The sequence below is a fragment of the Prionailurus viverrinus genome, unplaced genomic scaffold, assembly GCF_022837055.1.
Source record: "Prionailurus viverrinus isolate Anna unplaced genomic scaffold, UM_Priviv_1.0 scaffold_38, whole genome shotgun sequence".
Classification (NCBI taxonomy): domain Eukaryota; kingdom Metazoa; phylum Chordata; class Mammalia; order Carnivora; family Felidae; genus Prionailurus; species Prionailurus viverrinus.
In genome coordinates this window covers 2,593,861-2,615,007 of record NW_025927606.1, presented here as the reverse complement: position 1 = coordinate 2,615,007, position 21,147 = coordinate 2,593,861, and the positions used below count along the sequence as shown (strand labels likewise).

The 21,147-nt window shown below is 51.1% G+C and overlaps 1 protein-coding gene across 4 annotated transcripts in view; it reads left to right on the top strand.

The window, feature by feature from the left end:
- The first annotated feature begins 4,442 nt into the window (after window positions 1-4,442).
- KLHDC4 (kelch domain containing 4) overlaps window positions 4,443-21,147 on the top strand; it is a 66,966-nt gene continuing 50,261 nt past the window's right edge. For 2 of the 4 annotated variants that reach the window (XM_047846210.1, XM_047846212.1), the window contains exons 1-4: window positions 4,443-4,604; window positions 8,452-8,543; window positions 12,242-12,320; window positions 13,059-13,157. In XM_047846210.1, coding sequence (XP_047702166.1) covers window positions 4,506-4,604; window positions 8,452-8,543; window positions 12,242-12,320; window positions 13,059-13,157 — 369 coding nt within the window. In that variant the 5' untranslated portion in view covers window positions 4,443-4,505. Of the gene's footprint in view, window positions 4,605-8,451; window positions 8,544-12,241; window positions 12,326-13,058; window positions 13,158-21,147 lie in introns of those variants that run through there. The other 2 variants (XM_047846211.1, XM_047846213.1) reach the window with 2 other exon arrangements.

Below are 21,147 nucleotides of genomic sequence, written 5' to 3'. Positions count from 1 at the left end.
GATGCCTCTGAGATCCAGTGATAAAGAGGGACAGGGCAAGGGGGGTCCTGTACAAGGACCCAAGCAGATGAGGGAAATGGCAACACAGATTTTTGTTCATCATCAGTCGGCAGGAAAGTCCCACAAATGCTCAGAGTGGCTGCACGTGGGAGGGAAGCCTGTGGGCGGCCTTGAAGTTTCCTTCTTAGCCTTGTCTGTATTTTCCAGATTACATCCTGAAAACTACGATTTAAAACAGGAAGCTGGGCTGCAGCATGGTGGATTGTGTTAACGGACCAGTTGTCCGTTCCAAGCAACTGAGAATGCTGGGCAAACGTCGAAACGAGTCTTCTTAAAGACATTGCAAAATGAACAAGGAGCAAAGTATTACCAGATCAGCATCTAACAGAAACTAGAAGCAAAAACATCGGGTAGAAACTAGATTCTGCAAATGGCTTTTGATTCCAGGCATGAGCAAGCGTTGCCATGTTCGGCTTCAGTTTTGCCAGCCTCAAAGGGCAGGGGCAAAAATTCATCAAGCCCAAGGCTGACCCAGGTGGGATCTAAAAGAAGTTAGAGGATCTCAGATTAAGCTGAGTTTCCTCAGAGTGAGCAACCCTGCCCCCCCAATACTTTGGGGACCACAAGGACGTCACCTCAGTGCTGAGCAGGTGGGGAGGCAAAGATCCCGAGGTGTTATAACCATATCCCTGCCCATCCTTGGATTTTTCAGCCTACATTTGCATGGCCTGGGTTGTCAGAAAGAACTTAGGCTACGAATCTGGGCTCGGGATGTCGTGAACCAGCAGCGCCATGGTTCTCTGGCAGAAGCTAAGGCAATTCCCCTCTGGAGAAAGATGCTTTCGCTGCAATCTTTCAAAGGATACACACAAGCTGTGCTCTGAAGAAAATGAGCAGCATTACTGCAGCATAAACTGATTAATATACATACTTTAAGGAAATAGAAGACAAGCTTTAAAATATCTGCAGAGAACAGAAAGCTATACACGTGACCTAGCAGCTTTGAGAAAAGAAATAGAACTTTTGAAAGAAAGAATGATCCAGAATGTGGTACAAAGAGACAAAGAAATGGACAATGTGGACAGGAGCTAAAGGACCTGAAACAAGGACTGGGAAAGCGGTGGCATGTGTTTAACTGGAGCTCCAGGACAAGAGGAGCGAGAACAGACAGCATCCTCTGAAGAGAAAATGAGAGAGAAGTTCCTGGACACAATAAAGCCTCCGTCCCCAGCTTCAGGAAGACTACCGAACCCCAGGCAAGAGAAATAAAGAATTAATATCTAAATATATCTTAGCGACACTGCAGGATAATAAGGATGAAGATAAGATCATAAAAGCAGGTAGAGGGGGGAAATACTTTCCAGAAAGATCTTTGGAAAATCTCTAAGTCTTTAGAAACTAAGTAGCACACTTCTAAGTAACCCAGGGGTCTAAGAAGAGATCAAAAGAGAAATTAGGCAGTATCTTGAACTGAATGGAAGTCAAACCACAACGCATTACAATTTGTAAGATGCACCTGAACCGTCATCAAAAGGAGACCGAGAACTCTTAAAGATTTCAAATAAATGGATTAAATTACAAAAAAAGGAGAAAAGGTCCCCAAATACTTGGAAATTAAGCAGCACATTTTAACCCCAGAGAGGAGAGAATTTTGCTGTCAGCCTCCATGGAGCAAGGAGACTGGGTCTACCCCTTCCCTTCAGGCTTCTAGAAAACCGGACAAATGTACAAAGCAACGGGTTGATTTCACTCTCCCCCCTTTCTCTCCTAACCCCTTCCTCCCTTCCTCCATCCCTCCTTATTCCTTGCTTCACTTCACAAAGCATTTGAGGAACATCTATGTTTCCCTGTCTTGTTAGAACCAAACTTCCTGGAAGCTGGTGGGCATGACTTCTGTTTTGTATCTCCTATTCTGGTACAATGTTCACGCGCTGCAGTCCAGTTAATGTTGTTACATGAAATGATTGTCAGCCAGCTCTATTTCATGCCGTCACTTCACAGCACACAGCATCTCTTAAGTTTGCATTTTGCGAAATTTTCTAAGTTTTTTTGTTAGCTCGCTTGATTCTCCCAAGACTTTTGCGTAGCAAGTGGGCTAGTTTAATATTCTCATTTTTTCCAGATGGGAAACATGCCAAGAACCACAACATCCCTACCGCGCTAGGGAGAGCTTTCCAACAACACTGATTATTTGCAACGAGAGTAATGAGGTCGAGCCATTGTTAATCAGTTTTCTCTTCTGGGTTTCAACTTGAAGACAGCAGAGGGCGCCTGTCCACGCAAAAGATACACTCTAGCCATTAACGTTGTATTAGATGTAAGATAACCCATTAAAGTTTCAAAAGTATGATTTCACTAAAATAGGACCATGTAGTTAATCTTGTCACCATTTTAGGATTCTGATCTCATTTTAAATGTTCTAGCCTCTCTGTGTCTGGGTAATGAGAATTTCAACCTCACGTAAATCACCATGACAAATATCGTCCAAGCACCTTGCAACTTGGCTTCAAGATTCTTTCGGATAATAAAAGCATGAAGCCCTACATCGACCAGACCCTTCTAAATCTTAAAAGGGAATATGCTCTCCCTTTCTCAGCTTTCAAGAGGGGAACACTGTAATGAATTTCCTACAGATGCGCTGGGACTCAAGGGTCATTTGGCTTCAAGTGCATTGCCTCGAGGTCACCCGATATTCTGAGAAAAGTACAAAAGGCTTAGGTATGTTCTTAAAGTCATATTGCACTAGAAGGAAAGTGGGGCAATAGTAAGGACTTGGCCCTTTGTAGCTCATTGTTGGAGGTGATTATGTCTGGAGGCTCAGGAGCCAGCTCACTGTGAGATGCTGTAGCTCTTTTCGGATATACTTCTGTTTTTTCCCCCTTTTATCACACATGGTCTCCTAATCACCTACAGGCAGCGCTGGACACAGTTCCAGCCGGAATCCTTCTCGACCTCTTCTGCCCATAGTTTCCCCAAACTCCATTTCTCTTTTTAAATAAAAGAGAATTCACACAAGCTATGGCAAAACCATATTTTATGGCGGAGGAAGCTGGGAGGGGTTGTTTTGAACAAAAGTCCATAGAAGAAAACCAGGAATCCAGGGTGATGATGACTTTTCACTGGCTGAGTTGCCGGGGTGGTCTATTTCTCGCAGAAAATGGAAGTGTACATCTTTCCCTATGGGGCTTGTAACTGATGATCCTTTCCTCTTGATGATTCTTCTATTGGGGTCTATAATTGAGAATTCTTCCTGTAACTGACCTTGAGTGGTGTGGCTCCCCCGTCTAGCCTCCCCACTCCATTTTAGTGAGGTTTCCTTTTATTAATTTTCACAGATCCAAGGTAACTTCTTTGAGGCTGATCCCTGTGGCAGTTCACTTGCACAATAAGCAACGAGATCATTTCTTGACTTATGCTTTCTTTTTGCCAAATACTTGCTTGCTTTTGTCATTAATTTGCTCTATTTCCTTGATCACGAGCCCAAAAGACGACATTTCCTTTTCTCTAAATTTATTTTTTTTGAGGTGGGGAGGGGAAGAGAGAGAGAGAGAGAGAGAGAATCCCATGCAGGCTCTGAGCTGTCAGCACAGAGCCAGACATGGGGCTGGAACTCATGAACCCTGAGAGCATGACCTGAGCAGAAATCAAGAGTCAGATGCTTAATGGACTGAGCCACGTAGGAGCCCCAAAGATGGAATTTTCTAAGTAATGGTAAGAATTTTCATTGAACCCTGTCCAAGCCATAGTATTCCATGCCCTACAAATAAATTTCCCATTTATACGGGTATTTCAGTCCAATCCTAGAGCACAATTTCCTAGCAGGCAGTTTCAGTTTCTCAGGCTTGTTGAGCTGACTGCTCTTGGAGGGGGATCATCAGCCCTCCCCTACGGCTGAAGCAGCAAGTCCTCTATCCCGGGACATCTGAGGAAACTCGGTGGACAGCGGATGGCAGGACGCGTTTCCTTGTTCAGCACGAGATCCTCAGCACCTAACCCCGTGCGGGAGGAGGGACTGTCTTCCCTGGAAATCCTTGCAAATGTATGAACATTTGCCTGGGGAGGGAAGTCGAAGCAATAATTAAACCCGCAAAAGGGTCCGTCCGAGGTTAGGAGCAAAATGTGGCTCCCGTCCCGAGTCACCCAATCGGGTCACTCTGCGAGGCTAAGTAATTTGGCCGCATCCAGTAAACACTCGCAGCCCACCTCAGCTCGCTCGGTGGGGCCCCAGGGGGAGGGCAGGCGGGATCTCCCACGGCCGGGCCGGCAGCTTTCCACCCACGCGCCCCTCACCCCCCGCCCGAGGGCGCCCAGCCTGTCCCCAGAGTCCCAGCGCCGGGGCTCCGGGAGTTTCGGCCGCCGGCCGGAAGCACGCGCGTAGCGCGCCGGAAGTGACGCTTCCCCGCGCCCGCCCCCGCGAGCGCGTATTTCCGGTGCGCCGCGCAGCGCCGTGCTCTGCTTCGCTGCCCGCCCCTCTTGGAGTCCTGGTTCCACCTCGGACCGGCGCGATGGGCAAGAAGGGCAAGAAGGAGAAGAAGGGCCGCGGGGCGGAGAAGACGGCCGCCAAGATGGAGAAGAAGGTGTCCAAGCGCTCGCGGAAGGAGGAGGTGAGCGGGGCCGGCGGCCAGGCCCGGCGCCTTCTCCACGCGAGCCACCCGCCCCCTCCGTGCGCGCTGTGGGGTCCCGGGTCCCGTCGGGCTTCCCTCGGCCGGGAGGCGAGAGGACCGGGCGAGGGCCTCCGCTTCTGAGCCTTGCCCTTCTTCCTTAGAAGCCCGGAGCCGTGAGCGTCAGTGGGAGCAAGTGCAACTGTGGGGATTCCAGAACGGTTGTTGGCAACAGTGCTGCCTTTTCTCTCCCGCTCTCTACTTCTCTCTGTCTCTCTCTCTCTCTGTCTCTGTCTCTGTCTCTCTCAAGCTCTCTCCTTTCTTTCTCTCTCCCCCTGGCCTCTCGCTGTATCTCCCTCTGTCTCCGCGCCGCCGGCTCTGCGAATGGATCAGTACTGAACTTAGCCTTGAGTATTCTGAGTATTCTGCTTTCCGTCGGCGGTTGCACATGGACTTCCCGACCTGGGTGATCTACGGCGGTTCGTGACAGTTTGCCGTGTGCCAGGTGCTCTGCTGCCCGGGCTCCGGTCCTCCCAACCGAGTGAGGCAGGCAGCTTTGGCATGCCCACCTGACAGTTAGGAAATCAGCAGCTAACAAGTTACAGAGCTGGGAAGCAGCACGGGGCTGTAAGCTGACCAGATGTTCCCATTCCAGAGCTCTTAACCACGTTGCCCTTTTTCTTCCCGAGCCATTCACGACTCTGCTCTCTCCTCTGTCAGACAGTGGGATTGGGCTTTGATGCTCTCAGGCTCTTCATCGGTTAAGTCCTTGGGCCCTGCATCCACAGGTCTGGGTCTGAATCTCATCTCTGCCACAACGAGCTGGAAGACCTCAGAGGAGCATGGCCTGCCTGCGCAGTGTCTGTGCCTCAGTTTCTCGCGCGTGAAGTAGGGCTAGTGGCCGCGTGTGCCTGGGTAGGGTTGTGCGCAGAAAGACGGTTAGTTTTGGGGGACTCTTTAGACCGGTGCTTGGCACATAGTGGGCACTCGGTAACTGTTAACAGGTGTTCACTCATCGTCACACCTCTCTGCAGTGCCCAGTACTTAGATGGCGGTAGCAGCGGCTCCCCCGTGCAGAGAACCTGTCGGGCCTGGGGCCTGGGACTCTGCATGTTGCCTCCACTCATCCTCACAACAGACCTTCAGGATCACTGGTCATCTGATTAGGTCAGGCCCACAGAGGATAACCTCCCTTTCTTAAAGCCAGCTGTGTCATATAACGTAACCTCATGAGAGTGCGTCCCGTCCTTTCCTGGCGGGGGACTGAGGGGGGATCTTGGGGACAGCTTGGAATTCTGCCTGCCACAGAACTCGTGTCTCACATACCCGGTGGACAGCTCCCCTTGGGTGTCACGCAGATTCCTCCCCCTTCCACGCTGTCGGTATTGAAGCCCTTCTGTCTCCAGGAAGATAATTTCTCAGGTGAATGACGTTGGACCAGGAGCCCTGAAGTGATTGTGACGCCCAACACGCCCTCCTCCACCCAGGTCTCTGTAAAGTTCCGGCGGGTCAGTTGTCTTGCGTAGCTAACACAGCGGTTTTGCGTTAGGGTCGTAGCCTTTAGGCCACTGCTCACATAAAGTGGCAGGATAATGGGTGTTTTCGTGGGCCGCGTGAGGGTGAGAATTGGTAGAACCCCTCTGAATCCTAATTTGTCCTCGCGGAGAAAATTGGAAGGTGCCACGTGCAGTCACACACCGGCAGGCTTGCCTTGGAGAAGCTCCCCAGCTGCACGGAGACGGGCACAAACGTGGCGCTAGGAGTATTGTTTGTGAAGACAGAACGTTGGGATTGGCCCAGGCGTTGAGCAGCACGGTGGGTAGAGACGCCGGATGGAGTCGGAGCTCTGCCACGGCGGAAGTGAAGGGATTCAGCCTGTCAGGCTGTGGCAGTGTTGAGCAGAATGGCAGGTTGCAAGAGAATACGCAGTACGATGTCAGCGGCGTGGAGGAATAACACGGGTCACTTAGGGAGATGTTTGTGTGGTGAAAGTATAAAGAAGGGCTCGATAGCGAGGCGCCCTCTGTTCCAGGTAGTGGCCGCTTCCTGGGGGCCCAGGCGTGCACGGTGGGGAGGCGGAGGGCTGTGGGTGGCTGTTCAGGCCAAGGACTGTGGCGTTCTGTCGAAAGGCGCTGAGAGAAAGCCCTTGGAGCTTAGAGTGAGGAGGTGGGGTGGGAAAAGAAATGGGCAGAATGGTCTGGCAGTGTGGTTTTTTTTTGTTTTTTTTTTTGATTTTTCTTTTTCGTTAACGCTTCTTCACTTTTTGAGAGACAGAGACGGAGTGTGAGCAGGGCAGGGGGCAGAGAGAGAGGGAGACACAGAATCGGAAGCAGGCTCCGGGCTCTGAGCCGTGAGCACGGAGCCTGACGTGGGATTCGAACCCACGAACCGTGAGATCATGGCTTGAGCTGAAGTCGGACGCTTAACCGACTGAGTCACCCACACCCCCCTGGAAGTGTGTTTAAGTGCAGGAAGGATATCTGCCTACCTTGCGGGATGAGGGCTGTGGGATGGGGAGGGAGGGAAGCGTGAAAGGAGGCGGGGACACATCTCAGATCCCAGCACAAGCAAGGTGAGGACAGTGAGCTTTCAAGAAGAGACGAGGACAGAAGGTAACTTTCCCCTGACACACTGGGGGTGTGCAATCACTAGTGAATGCAGGGATGCAGACTCTGGACTGGGAGGAGGAAGACCAGGTTCCAGGGCCGCCCGGCTGTGCAGGTCAGTTGGCACCTTGACTTCTAAGTCTGTTTCTGCAGTTGTGAAAATAAACCCAGATTGCCTGCAGGTGATAGTTGCAGAACCCCCGCGTGCAGGCGCCGTTCTGAACAGACTGACTGGTCTTACTTGGAGCTTATCTTTATTATGTTGGTGGAAAGGAGGAGGAAACAAATAAATGAGCGAGGGAAGTCTCAGAGCCTGCTGTGCAGACAGCGGAGCGTGCTGGCGGGCGGCCCCGGCCTGGCTTTCTGAGAAGCGGTGGAAAGTGCTGGCAGGAAGTCAGGGCCGGCTTGTCTGAATGGAGGGGGGGCCCTCTGTGCGGGGTGTGAGGGTGTGAGGTGGGGTGCTGTGTGCAGCGTGCGTGCATCTAAGTATACTTGCGAGAAAACTGCCTCTAAGGTCGAGCTCTGAGTACTTTTGCAAATGTCAGATTCTGTGTCTTTAAATTTTTTTTTTTTATGTTTATTTATTTTGGGGACAGAGAGAGACAGAGCATGAATGGGGGAGGGGCAGAGAGAGAGGGAGACACAGAATCGGAAGCAGGCTCCAGGCTCCGAGCCATCAGCCCAGAGCCTGACGCGGGGCTCGAACTCATGGACCGCGAGATCGTGACCTGAGCTGAAGTCGGACGCTTAACCGACTGCGCCACCCAGGCGCCCCAGATTCTGTGTCTTTAAAATGGGAGGAACACATTCATATTCTCAGATGTGACTGGCCCCCGGTCAGGGCAGACAGTGGGAAAGGTGACCCAGGCCTGACGGGCGCCTGGGGGGCTCAGTCGGTTGAGCATCCGACTCTTGATTTAGGCTCAGGTCATGATCTCACAGTTGTGAGATCGAGCCCCGTGTGTCTCCCTCTCCCCCTCCCCCTCCCCTCCCCCTCCCCCTCCCCCTCCCCCTCCCCCTCCCCTCCCTCTCTCCCTCCCCCTCCTCCCTGTCTCTCCCTCTCTCTCCCTGTCTCTCCCTCTCTCTCCCCCTGTCTCTCCCTCTCTCTCCCTCTCCCTCCCTCTCCGCCCCCCCCCCCCTCCCGCCGCTCTCTCCCTGTCTCTCTCTCTCTCTCTCTCAAAATAAATAAGCATTAAGAGGAGTTTAAGAGCATGTCTCAGGTGTGACTGCTTATCTCCCTTTAGGAAGACCTGGAAGCTCTCCTCGCCCACTTCCAGGCACTGGACGCCACCAAGACTCAGGTCGTGGAGACACCGTGCCCCCCGCCTTCTCCAAGGTAAGTGAGCCAGGGCTCTTCGTTCTGGCTTCTGACGGTTTGCGTACATTGGACAAGCACTTTAAGTTGGCGCCATGTTGGGGTGCCAGGGTGGCTCCGTCTGCTAAGCGTCCGACTTCGGCTCAGGTCGTGATCTCACGGTTTGTGGGTTCGAGCCCCGCATCGGGATCTGTGCTGTCCTCGTGGAGTCCACCCAGGATCCTCTGTCTCCCTCTCTGCCCCTCCCCCGCTTGCGCCCTCTCAAAAATAAATGTTTAAGAAAATAAGTGGCACCGTGTTGTCATGAATAACCAGGCACGTGGGATGTTTTCATCATGAAAACCCATTCCCGTTCTGGATAAGCTCCCACACAACGGTTTTTGACTTTTCTTCTGAAGAACGGGACTGAGGCTCTTCTGCCCGGTTGTCACAAGCAACATGAAGCTGGGTCCCCCAGCTCAGCTGCTCGGTGGGACCGTGCCGTTTGAGAGCTCTCCAGCTGGTCGCGGCTCATGGACTAGAGTGTTACCCCAGTGAACTCTCCAGTTCTTAAAACGTTTCAAAGCTGTGTGTCACAGGCACAGACCTCCACATCCATCTTCTGTTGCTGTTTGTTCCTGACGGCAAGTGGGACTTTCGGACGTCAATGTGTGTACGCCAGTTTGAAAGAATTTGTGAATTACGTGAGGGACTCCGGTCTCATAGGGTTTCAGGTACCTCTCGGATGAGCCGGGATGAGCGGGCTTTGGTTTTCCTCTGACTTCTTCCTCTTCTGTGCCAATCCCTGTCCCCTCGCGTCCGAATTCGGGTTGTGTTATGATTTGATTTAGGGTTCCGCTCGCTGCCGACAGAGTAGGGGGAAAACATTGCCTGCGTTGAGCTGGGAACCGGGAAAGGCCAGGTGACCCTAGAAAAGGTCCCGCCTTCTTCAGAGAAGGGGAGAGGTGCGTTAACGTCACAAGCACCTGAGACTGGTTGAGAAATGATTTGTTTGCTTTCTGTCAGGATCAAAACTACCCTTCCTCGCGCCGTGGTTGCAACGGAGATGAGTTTTACCAGGGCCGTGGTCGGCCTGAGAGTGGAGGCCTGGGGGCCAGCTCTTCCGGAAGGGAGGCGCAGGTGACGGCTCTGACGCTCAGATCCCACCTGCCTGGGACACGGGGTTTAGTCCTCGGCTCCTCCGAGGTGGGGGGACGGCGTGCCTGGCCCCGAGCAGGACGGCGTGACGCGGACAGCTACCCAGCAGCCCCCAGGGTTGCGGGTTGTTCCTGTTTTTGCGTGAGAAACGACGTTAGGAGTCCGGCTTGCTTTCCCGCGTATCGGCACGTTCCACGTGTGGTAGACGTGCGTTTTCCTTTGAATCGTTAAAGCAGAGGAGTCCTGGGAGTCCAAGGCTTCGTGTGCACAGCGCCCAGGGGGAAGCCACTTTGAACGTGGATGGATTTTTCGTCCCCCTTTTGCTGACACTTTCAAACTTTTCCTCAAGTGATGTCGTCCCAAGAGCCGGGCTTAATGTTAGGATATAATTTGGAATGTTAGTGCTTCCCTGGTCGGCTGGGAACACTTTCTGGCAGAAGGGAGTGGTGCTTGGAGCTGAGATAGGAGGTCTTCCGGTCGGCAACCCCAGCGGCTTGTCACCTCCTGCTTCTCCATCGTGTTCTGGGAAACACCGTGCAAACTACGGAGTTTCGTGAGCGCGTGTGCCCGCAGGGGTTGGCTGTGCTGTAGTTTAAGGGGGAAGGAAGGGCCATACACTCCTTTCCCTCAGAGCCGCAGGGCTCCGGACGCAGGCCCCAGGAGGCGGACGCGGCCCGGGGCGTGCGCCAGCGACCCTGTGACACTCCGGGCCCGCCCTGGGTGCTCTTTCCGGGGGGTGCTTGTTACTTTTCCACAGGGAAAAAAAATTTTTTTTTTTAAGTTTGAGAGAGAGAGTGTGAGAGCTAGAATCTCAAGCAGGCTCCGTGCTGTCGGCACAGAGCCTGACTTGGGCCTCGGTCACACAAAGCGTGAGATCGCGACCTGGGCCAAGCTCAAGAACCGGACGCTCAGCCACTGAGCCCCCCGGGCGCCCCCACCACAGAAAAGTGTAGTAGGTTAAGTGAAGAAAAGATTCTGCGTTAAAGAGCTTTGGGAACAACTGGTTTCCTTTTGAGATTAAAAAAAATTGTAGTGAAAGATATCTAGTGTAAAAGTTTCCATTTCCACCATTTTTAGCTCTACAGCTCACTGGGGCGACTTCCGTTCACGGTGCTGTGCAATAATCCATTTCCGGAAATTTCCATCACCCCCGATGGGAGCACTGGACCTGTTAGCAGTCACTCCCGTCCCCCTCCTCTCTGCCCATGGTGGCCTCCACTTTCTGGTTTTTTGGTTTGCCTGTTCTGGATGTTTCATACAAGTGCAGTCAGTCTGTCCCTGTGTGTCTGGCTTCTCTCGCTCACTTAGCACAACGTCCTCGAGGCCCACCCACGCTGTAGCGGGAATCTGAGCTGCTTTCCTTTCGGAGAGCAGTAGCGTTCGATTACGTGGAGGCACAGCATTGCGTGTGTCCGGTCAGCTTGTGACAGACTCTGCCATTGTTCGCACCTCTTGGCTGTCGTGAGTGATCCTGTATGAACGTCGCCATACAGGGGTCTGGGTGAGCCTGTTCTCGGTCTTCTTGGGCACATACCAAGGGGCGGAGTTGCTGGGTCCTGTGGTGATTTCGTGTTTAATTGTGAGGCCGTTTGCCACAGCAGTAGCACTATTTTAACACTGGTTTCTTTCCTGCAAACTTTCTCAGCGTCTAAAATGTTTTGTGGACAGTAAATCCCTGAGGGAAGATAGAGTTGCCTCATTTCTCCAACTTATTTGACCTTGAAACCTTTGTTTTCCTTGATGAACTCCTTCGGAATTAGGTTGCAGTACGCGCCCCGGGGACCCCGCTCGTGGGGATTTTGAGAGAAGTATTTTCCGCTGATGGTTCGTCCTGTCCTCTCACCCCCATCACTGTCCTTCAGTACTTCCTACTGAGATGGTCTGGGGTGTTGACAGATTCCTTACGGCTGCTCCTTTGTTTTCAGGTGTAATATAAGCACAAAGTTACTGACATTTTAAATTTTTTTAATGTTTTAGTTTGTTTTTGAGACAGAGACAGAGACAGAGCTAACAGGGCAGGGGCAGAGAGAGAGGGTGAGAGAGAATCCCAAGCAGGCTCCACACTGTCAGCACGGAGCCCGTTGTGAGTCTCAAACTCAAAAGCTGTGAGATCATGAGCTGAGCCGAAATCAAGAGTTGGACGTCTAATGGACTGAGCCATCCAGGAGCCCCTTATTTGTATTTTTTTAGGTGGAAGGAGATACTGTGTTGAAATGCTCAAACACTAGACTTTTTAGAACGGTTTTGATTGTGATTCAAGGGCATAGACCCTTACAGTGTAGGTCTGCTCTGGAAATTTGGGCACTGAGGCGGGAGCTCCTAGACTTCTCACTGCCTGATGGTCTTTAGCCAAGTGCTATGTGAGTCACACAGGTCCAGGGCTGTCCTGGGAGACTGGCGTCGTGGCCGTGAGGTGGCATTTAAGGGTTGGGGCCTTAGCTTCCACTCAGATTGCCGGGCTTCTCTTCTACGGGAGTTCGGGGAGGCGATAAAGGCCTCCGATGGGAAGGGAGGCGGGCTCTCAGCGGGGCTCTGCGTGGCCGGATTGTGCACTGACCGGCCCCTGCTTCTGTCTCGTGTAGGTTGCACGCCTCCTTGTCTGCGCATCCCGACAAAGATGAATTAATCCTTTTCGGAGGTGAATATTTCAATGGCCAAAAAGTAAAGTATATATTTTTTTCTTTTCCCCTCAAATTTCCATGGGTCTCATTTTGAGCAAAATTGATTTAAAGTAGCGATATCAAACACGCACCGGTCCCGCCTCGTGAGCTTACAGGGCTGGCACGTGACCTTGTCCTGGACCAGCCACCAGGACCCTCTAGTGACCTCTAGGGTCACTCCTCGTATTGCCTGCTTGAGCTAGACTGGCACCCTGCTCACTCGGGCTGACGTTCGTGCCCGTGAGGCGTTTCCAGGGTTGTTTCCTACCCTTACCAGTGGGGTAGGAAAGTGCTCGCAAATTGTAGAGCTAATTTTCATTTCTGGGCGGGCCAAAAAGACCTGTATTTCAGAGTTGAGCATAAACAGAAAAGCACGAGCTCCCCTTCCCTCCGTGCTGAGGACCCCTGCGAGTCTGACTTCACCCGTTCATCTTCCACTCTGAACTTTCGTGCATTTTAAAAACCAGGCTTGACTTGAAGAGAAAGACAACTTGGGGGCAGCAAGGGATCTTGGTATCTTAGGCCCTAGTAGGGATGGTGGGAAGTCTTTTTCTTTGTCATTATCCCGAAGGCTCCCAGGGGACCAGCCCCAGGCCTCCTGCATCGGTGTGATTTGCATGGCTTTACGAAACGAAACCCGTTTCCCGGGGACAGCTAGTGATCGAGATCTCATGTTCCACCTACCGTCGCTTGTGTCGAGGCATCCTTCGTGATACTAAATCCTTCTTCTTTTTCGCAGACATCTGTGTATAACGAACTCTACACCTACAATATCAGGAAGGACGCCTGGGCCAAAGTGGAGATCCCCAATCCGCCTCCGAGGCGCTGTGCTCACCAGGTATGTTGGCATCGACCGTCAGCCCTCCCTCCTTCCCTGGGAGGGCCCTGTTAGGTGCTTGGAGAGTTTGTAAGTGACAGGCCGCCCGGCACGGAGAGGCCGGGACCTGCACAGGGTCCTCGCTGGCCGTTCCTAACTTGGACTCGTGCCTGAGCTGCTTCCCTCACGATACGGGGCTGGACGCCTTCTGCAGGCGGCCTGAAAGTCGTGTGAAGAAATCCGGGCAAAGGTGCCTAGTGCCGTGCTTGGTGTGTAGCGGCCGCTTGGCGAAACGTCCTCCGTTCGAGCGAGAGGCTCCCGTGGGCCCAAGTCCTGGTGGCGAGAGAGAGGGATTCCTCAGGAGAAGCGGAACGTTCAGGTGGTTTTTGGGGGACCAGATGGGTCGTAGCCAGAGGCAGCTAAGGCTAATGAAGTCAGCGGATTCCTGCTGGCTCATCGGATTCCTGCACCCCAGGAGCACTCACGTTCTGATGGAGCGGTCCCATGCATGCCATGTCATGTGATGCGGGCTCGGGCTTCTTTGGAGTGTCTTTTTTTTTTTTTGTAATTATTTTATTTTTATTTTTTAATTTTTGTTTATATTTTTTTAAAGTTTATTTTTGAGACAGAGAGAGACAGAGCATGAACGGGGGAGGGGCAGAGAGAGAGGGAGACACAGAATCTGAAACAGGCTCCAGGCTCTGAACTGAGCCACCCAGGTGCCCCTAGGGAGTTTATTTTCTTATCCATTTTACTCACAGTTACTAACTATGTCCTTGAAGAATTAGGGTCGCGAAAGTCTTTGAGACGTTTAAATTCAGTTATTTTGCCAGGGTGCTCAGCAGGTTCTGATTCGTATGCCTTCCTTAGGAGGGATTAATAATATCCTTGTAGTTAAGGTTAGTTTGCTGTTTTCTCTGAATTTCACAATGAATCAGCAACGGGAAACAGAAAATTTGTTGTAAGGTCTTTTGCCTAAAGTTCCTTATAGTCCAGATTCTACTACATTAAATTCTGAGACATAGAACTTTCCTTCTGGAGCACCTGGGTGGCTTAGTTGGTTGAGCATCTGACCCTTGATTTCGGCTCAGGTCATGCTCCCAGGGTCGTGGGACCCAGGGTCTCCCTCCCTGTCTCCTCCTCTTCCCCTCTCCCCCTCTCTGCCACCCTCCCTCTCCCCCTCTTTCCCACCCTCGCCTCCCCCTCTCCCCTTCTCTCTCACTCTTTCTCCCTCCCTCTCCCCCTCTCGGCCACCCACCCCCTCTCCCCCTCTTTCCCACCCTCGCCTCCCCTCTCCCCTTCTCCCACCCTCTCTCTCCCTCCCTCTTTCCCGTGCTCATGCTGTTTCTCTTTCTCAAATTAAAAAAACAACAACAAAAAACCAAAACTTTTTACAGACTAATTTAACATGTTGGAAGTCACATTTTTTTATCTTCTCTTTAACTGGGACTAAGAGTAGAAACGGAAGCATTTCTTTCTTTTCTTCTAGATTCTGGAGTTTTGGGGGGTGAGGTTTATTTTAGTGTGTAATTGGAGAGTTTAAATGGCTTTTCTAAGAGAATGCAGCCGAGTGAGGGAGAGGGAAGGGCTGTAGCGCCTGCTGAACGTGTGGCCGGATGTGTGCGGGCTTCAGCTGCTCCGTTTCCCCGGAGAGAGAAGGGAGTGTCCACACCCCTCCACCTGGACCCTTAAGGACGCCGCCACCCGTGGGAGTGTGCCTCGGAGAAGTGGGGGAGGGTGACGAGGACGCGGTAGTCGTGACATCACGTCTCCTTGATGGTTTCTCCCGAAGTAGTAACTAAGTCAAATGCATGTGAGACCAAAGGCATTCTCTCCTAAAACAGAGAACGGCTTGTGGTTGGATACACGTCTCCCGTGTTCTCACTGGCCTGGTGCGTTAACGAGCAGGAGTGGGCTACAGAGAAGGGTTGGTCTATAGAAAATGCCCCCACAATATCCGCGATGGTCCCTGTGAGCTGCAGAAAGTGTTAGCCTCCGTCTAAATAATGGCTGCACTCCGGCCCGTCTGAGCAGGCGTTCAGGGGTCCTGGACTGCTCCCCCAGGAAATATGAGGCGTCTTTTACGCTCCAGGCACCCTCTGGGGCTCGGATATGGCGACCAAAGAGACAAACTTGCTTTTCCCGAAGACGTCCCGTGGTTTGTGTCTTCTCTGGTCCTGATGGCATCGTGCGCTTCTAGGACTCAGCTTTCACGAAGCTGAAGCATGATGCTGGTGTCCGGTCCATTTCGAGTCTGTTAGTTTGGATTCCGATGGTTTTTTTTTTTTTTTTTTTTTTTTTTTGGCATTTGGAGGGAGACTGGGGAAACATGACTTTCTTCCAGTTAATGCAACAACAAATGGACCCAAGTGCCTGGGAGGCACATGGCCTTGTGGGACAGGTCAGAAAGTGGTGCTGTCCTGCCTCGTCTGCGCGGTCACCGGGCGGGGCTTTGTCTTCGTGAGGTGCGGTTGTCCATTTCAACGGTTATTCAAAGCCACTGTGTGTACGTGTGTGTGAATATACATACGCTTAAAGTTGTTTTATTATGGAAACTGGTCTGGATCACCCGGCAGAAGAACCAAGTGGCACTCGGAGATCTTGGAAGGACGGAGGTTTATTTTACAGTGGTGAGCTCAGAGAAGAGATCATTCTCCAGAGATCTGAGCACTGAATGCAGGCGGGAAGGGTAATTTATAGCGTCCTCTTCCGCATTTGTGACGGCTTTTGCACGCGTGTGGCAGACAGGGCAGGAAGAACCCAGAAGAGGAGTCTCTCTAAGCTGGGAATTAGAGCTTTAGTCCCATCGGCCATCTTATGGTGCAGAACTTTACTTATTTTCCCAGCAGTAGTATTTTGGCGCCTGAGGCGAGCAGGGTGGGAACAAGAATCTGGAAGGGCAGTCTTCAGGCAGGGACTGAAATTCCCTGATCAGTCCTGCTGGCCATCATGTAACAGATTTTTCCCTAACAGTTTGAACTTTATTGCTCTATATCCCAGATATAAAAATAATCACTCAGGGGGGCGCCTGTGTGGCTCTGCTGGTTAAGTGGCCGACTTAGGCCCGGGTCCTGATCTCACGGTTCATGAGTTCGAGCCCCGTGTCGGGCTCTGTGCTGACAGCTCAGAGCCTAGAGCCTGCTTCGGAATCTGTGTCTCCCTCTCTCTCTGCCCCCCCCCCCCCCCCCCGACTCATGCTCTGTCTCTTTCTCAAAAATAAGTAAACATTAAAAAACAAAAAAATTTTGGGGGGGCGCCTGGGTGGCTCAGTCGGTTAAGTATCTGACTTTGGCTCAGGTTGTGATCTCACAGTTGGTGGGTTCGAGCCCTGCATCGGGCTCTGTGCTGACAGCTTGGAGCCTAGAGCCTGCTTCCGGCCTCCACCCCGGTGACTTCCCTCCCCTGTCCCGTCCAGCCAGGCCTCTCCTGTGAGCTGTCGGGTAGTCGAGCTCCTGCCTTGATGTCTTCTCCAGGAAGAGTCCTTACCTTAAGATACCTATCATAGGAAGTAATTTCATTCGTGCTTAGACTTTTAAAAAAGTAAATTTTGGGGGCACCTGGAGGGTTCAGTCGGTTGAGCGTCCGACTTTGGCTCAGGTCATGATCTCAATGGTTCGTGAGTCCCAGCCCTACATCGGGTTCACTGCTGTCAAAGCACAGCCTACTTTGGATCCTCTATCCCCCTCTCTCTGCCTCTCCCCTGCTTATGTGTGCTCACTCTCTCAAAAATTAACACCTGAATTAAAAAAAAGAAAAAAGAAGAAGGTAAACTCTCTGAGACCTCTTTTTTGGGCCTGAACCTATTATTTTTGTGTAATGTTTTCAGGGGAGTGTGCATTTTGCAGGTATCTTTTAGAAAATACTTTTCTTTTTCCTTACGCTGCAGGACATCTTAGAGCTACTGTGTGTTTATTCTGAGATCAGTGACCTTGATAAAAATACATTTTTGGAGGAAATTTAGTATGGGTCAGTAACCTGGCCTAGATCCCTTCCTTACTGCGTTCCCTTCCGTTCACTTAACAGCTACAAAATAGAATCCGAAACAGACTCCAGGCTCTGAGCTGTCAGCACAGAGCCCGACGCGGGGCTCGAACCCACCAACTGCAAGATCACGACCTAAGCCAAAGTCGGTTGCCTAACCGACTAAGCCATCCAGGGGACCCGAAGCAACTAGACTTTTTTTTTTTTTTTTTGCAACTAGACTTTTGAAACCTACCTTATCGAAGGTGTGTTTTTATAGTGGCGTGTGACTTCCTTGCTGCGCGTTTTGACACATGCCTGCAAACTAGCTTCCACAGACACGACTGGGAAGATGCTTTCCTTTACGCACCATCAGTGATGCTGCACAACAGCGCCTCCGGATGTGCAGTCCATGTACTGCTTTTGCAGAAGGGGAAAAGATGAATTTATTTTACCCTAAATTCCATTTTCTTCATCTTCAGGGGTGGCAAGTAAAGGGAGATTTTTTTAATTCTGTATTTTCTTGAGAACCTAAAAAAAGCAGTTTAGTAGGAAGTGCAGATGTGATTTATCATAATTTATCTTTAACTGATAGATTTTAAAGGCTTCTCTCCGGGATACTGGTTTGTGTTGCTGTGGATCCGAGGTGCTGAGCCCTGGGTACAGAGTCCCGGCTGGTATCTGACATTGCCGTGAGCAGTGCACTTGTGACTTGCCCTTTGCTTGATTTCTTTGACTTGAATTTCCTAATTTTATTGGATGACTGGGCTTGTGTTTGGTGGTTAAAGTGCCTTCCGATCTTTAAAAGATGGCCCTGGTTTGAAGTTGGTAGGAAAGTAATTTGCCTAGTGCTTCTCATTTAGCAGTTTTGAAATCATTCTCGTATTTATTTCTTTTTTTTGAGAGAGAGAAAAGAAGGAGCTCACGTGCACAAGTGGAGGAGGGGCGCAGAGGATCCGAAGCGGGCTCTGCTCTGACAGCAGAGAGCACGACCCGGGGCACGATTCCATGAACTTTGAGATCGTGACCTGAGCCAAAGTCAGATGCTCACCTGACTCAGCCACCCAGGCGCCCCTTTTCTTAAAAGAAGGTAGAAAAAGTTCTTGGTGACTCAGAAATCTCAACACAAGATCCCATACAGGAGTTGTGTTTAGTTCAAGTAGATCTGTATCGTCTTTCCTGTTTTCTTGACGTTGGGTTCATTGATTTTCTTTTTTTCTCAATTTATACATTGTCTAAATGTGATTTTTTTCCTTTTTTAAAACGTTTATTTTGTGAGAGAGAGAGAGAGAGAGAGAGAGAGAGAGAGCGAGCATGAGCTGGGGAAAGGGCAGAGAGAGAGGGAGAAAGAGCATCCCAAACAGGTTCTGTGCTGTCAGCACAGAGCCCTGTGCAGGGCTCCTTCCCATGAACTGTAAGATCATGACCTGAGTCGAGGTCAGGAGTCTGATGCTCAGCCGACTGAGTTAGGCGCCCAGGCGGTTGTTACTTTCTAATTGGTGTATTTGTCCGTTACATCTCATGTGGTTATCGATGTGGCAGTCAATGATGGCTTTGATGCTGCTGTTTTCTACTTGTCCCATCTGTTCTGTATTCCTTTTTCTCTCTTTCCTGCTGCTCTTGGGTTGATTGTATTTTAAGATGCCTTTTTTATCTTCTCTGTTGGCTTATTTGTTGCTCTTTCTTTCTGCCTTGTTTCCATGGTTGCTCTAGGGTTGCACTTACATCGTCTCCCTTCCGGCGACCTTGTGCCCCTCCTCATAAACTGTCAGAACCGTACAGGAGAACATCCACGTTTTCTCCTTCTGTCCTTTGTGCTGTTGTCCCCACGATACGTGATTGGTTTTGCTTTAAGCAGCTATTACGTAAACGAGTCTTAAAAGGAGAGAGAAAAATATCCCCTGTTGATGTACGAATTGACTGTTTCTGGGACACTTCGTTCCTCTGTGTTTTCACTCGCTAATGTTCTCCTTCAGCCTAAAACTTGGTTTACTGTTTCTTGAAGTGCAGGTCGGCTGGCGTCAGCTTTTTTCCATCTTTTTTCCTAAGTGAAAATGTCTTCATTTTACATTCATTTTACAGGATATTTTTGCTAGATACACAGTTCTAGACTGACAGCGCTTCAAAGCTGTTCCGTTTTCTGGCTTACGTTGCTCTAACGAGAGGTTAGTGGTCGTTTTCATCTTTGTTCTGCTATATGTGACGGGTCTGTTTTCCCCTGTCAGGCTGCTTAAATGATTTTCTGTTTACCTTTGGCGTTTTAGCAGTTTGATTTTGAGGCACCTGATCATTTTTCGGGAATCCAGTTACGTGTATGTTAGACTGTTTCATATCGTCCAGCAGGCAAGGAGTCTTTACTTCTTTCTCCTCCTCCTCCTCCTCCTCCTTCTTCTTCTTCCAGTCTTTTCTGTGTTTGGCTTCATTTCGGAAGTTTCTGTTGCCCGTTATGGTAGATGTGCTGTGTACCTGTTTACTTCTTGTTTTACCAGTGCTGTTTCTGACACACTGAGTTGTTCAGGTCTGATTGCTGTTCTGCCGTCTAGTTATCACATTCATATTTTCCTTTACATCTTCGGGCGTATTTATAACTCTTCTCCAGGCCTCATGTGCTAGCTCTCTCATCTCAGTTCTGGGTCTCTTTCTGCCGACCTTTCTTCTGATGGGGCACATCTTCCCCCTAGCAACGTACGGTTAGGTGCCGGTCGGGTGGTGCTCCTGGCCGTCAGCAGCACCTGGCTAGATTTGTGAATGCTGCCTGTTGGATTTTGTTCTTCTCTCAGTGAATGATGAGTTTTGTCCTTGCAGGTGGTTCAGTCACTTGCAGATCATTGGGATCCTTTTGAGGCTTTCCCTTGGGATGGCTTAGCTCTAGGGTGTGGTCTTTCTGGGGTCTCCACTGAATGCCCTGGGTGTTGAGTGACACCTTCCACTCGGTCTAGTTGGAACTTGCTGGTCTCTGCACCAGCGCAACCTGGCCCTGGTGGGTGCTGACCCCGCCCCCGTGGTCTGGCCCCGCCCCCTGTGCAGCAGAGTGCCGAAAGGCTCCGGCAGGACTCCTGACTCCTGCGTGGATGGACGTCCAGGGTGTGCACTCTCCATATCCTGCCCTGGCAAATTCTAGCAGTCCTCAGCCAGCGTCCCTGAACTCTGACCTCTGTCTCCTCAGCTCGGTAAGGCCACCTGCTCCGTTGGGCTCCTTTCTCTGCATCAGGTGCAGGAACCGCCTCCAGCATTGAAGGGCCCACCCTACCCGTGCTCCTCCTGTTGTCCGATGGTAGTTGCTTCACGGATCCTGTCCGGTTTTGTCCGTGTTGGCAGAGGGAGGACTAGAGTGCTGCAGGGGTTCCCTCCTGCTCACAAGTGCGGGTTTTATGCCTGTCTCCTTAGGGTTAGCCTTCTCTTGACTAGTATGTTAACTTTTCCCTAGGTGTTCACGGTCGCTGGGGAGTAGGTCAGATGAAGCTCAAGGTCACGGACCGTGGACCCACCTTCCTACCATCGCGGGGGTTCTCCCTGGGCCAGGCCTACTGCTGCAGTGGAGTGGGGGGTGGGGTGTGGATGGTGAGCTCCTCCTCAGTTGTTGTCTCCTTCTTGGGGAGTGACTTTTTTAAAAAATTTTTTATGCATGAGTGGTGGAGGGGCAGAGAGAGGGGGAGACACAGAGTCCGAAGCAGCTCCAGGCTCAGAGCTGTCAGCACAGAGCCCGACGTGGGGCTCGAATTCACAAACCGCGAGATCATGACCTGAGCCGAAGTCGGACGCTCCGAAGTCAGAGCCACCCAGGCTCCCGAGTGACTTTGTTTTTATTTTTTTATTTATATTTTTTAATTTTTTTAAAATTCTTTTAATGTTTTTTATTTTATTTTATTTTTGAGACAGAGAGAGACAGAGCATGAGCAGGGGAGGGGCATTGAGAGGGGGAGACACAGAATCTGGAGTGGGCTCCAGGCTCTGAGCTGTCAGCACAGAGCCCGACATGGAGCTCGAACTCACAGACTGTGAGATCATGACCTGAGCTGAAGTCGGACGCTTAATGGACTGAGCCACCCAG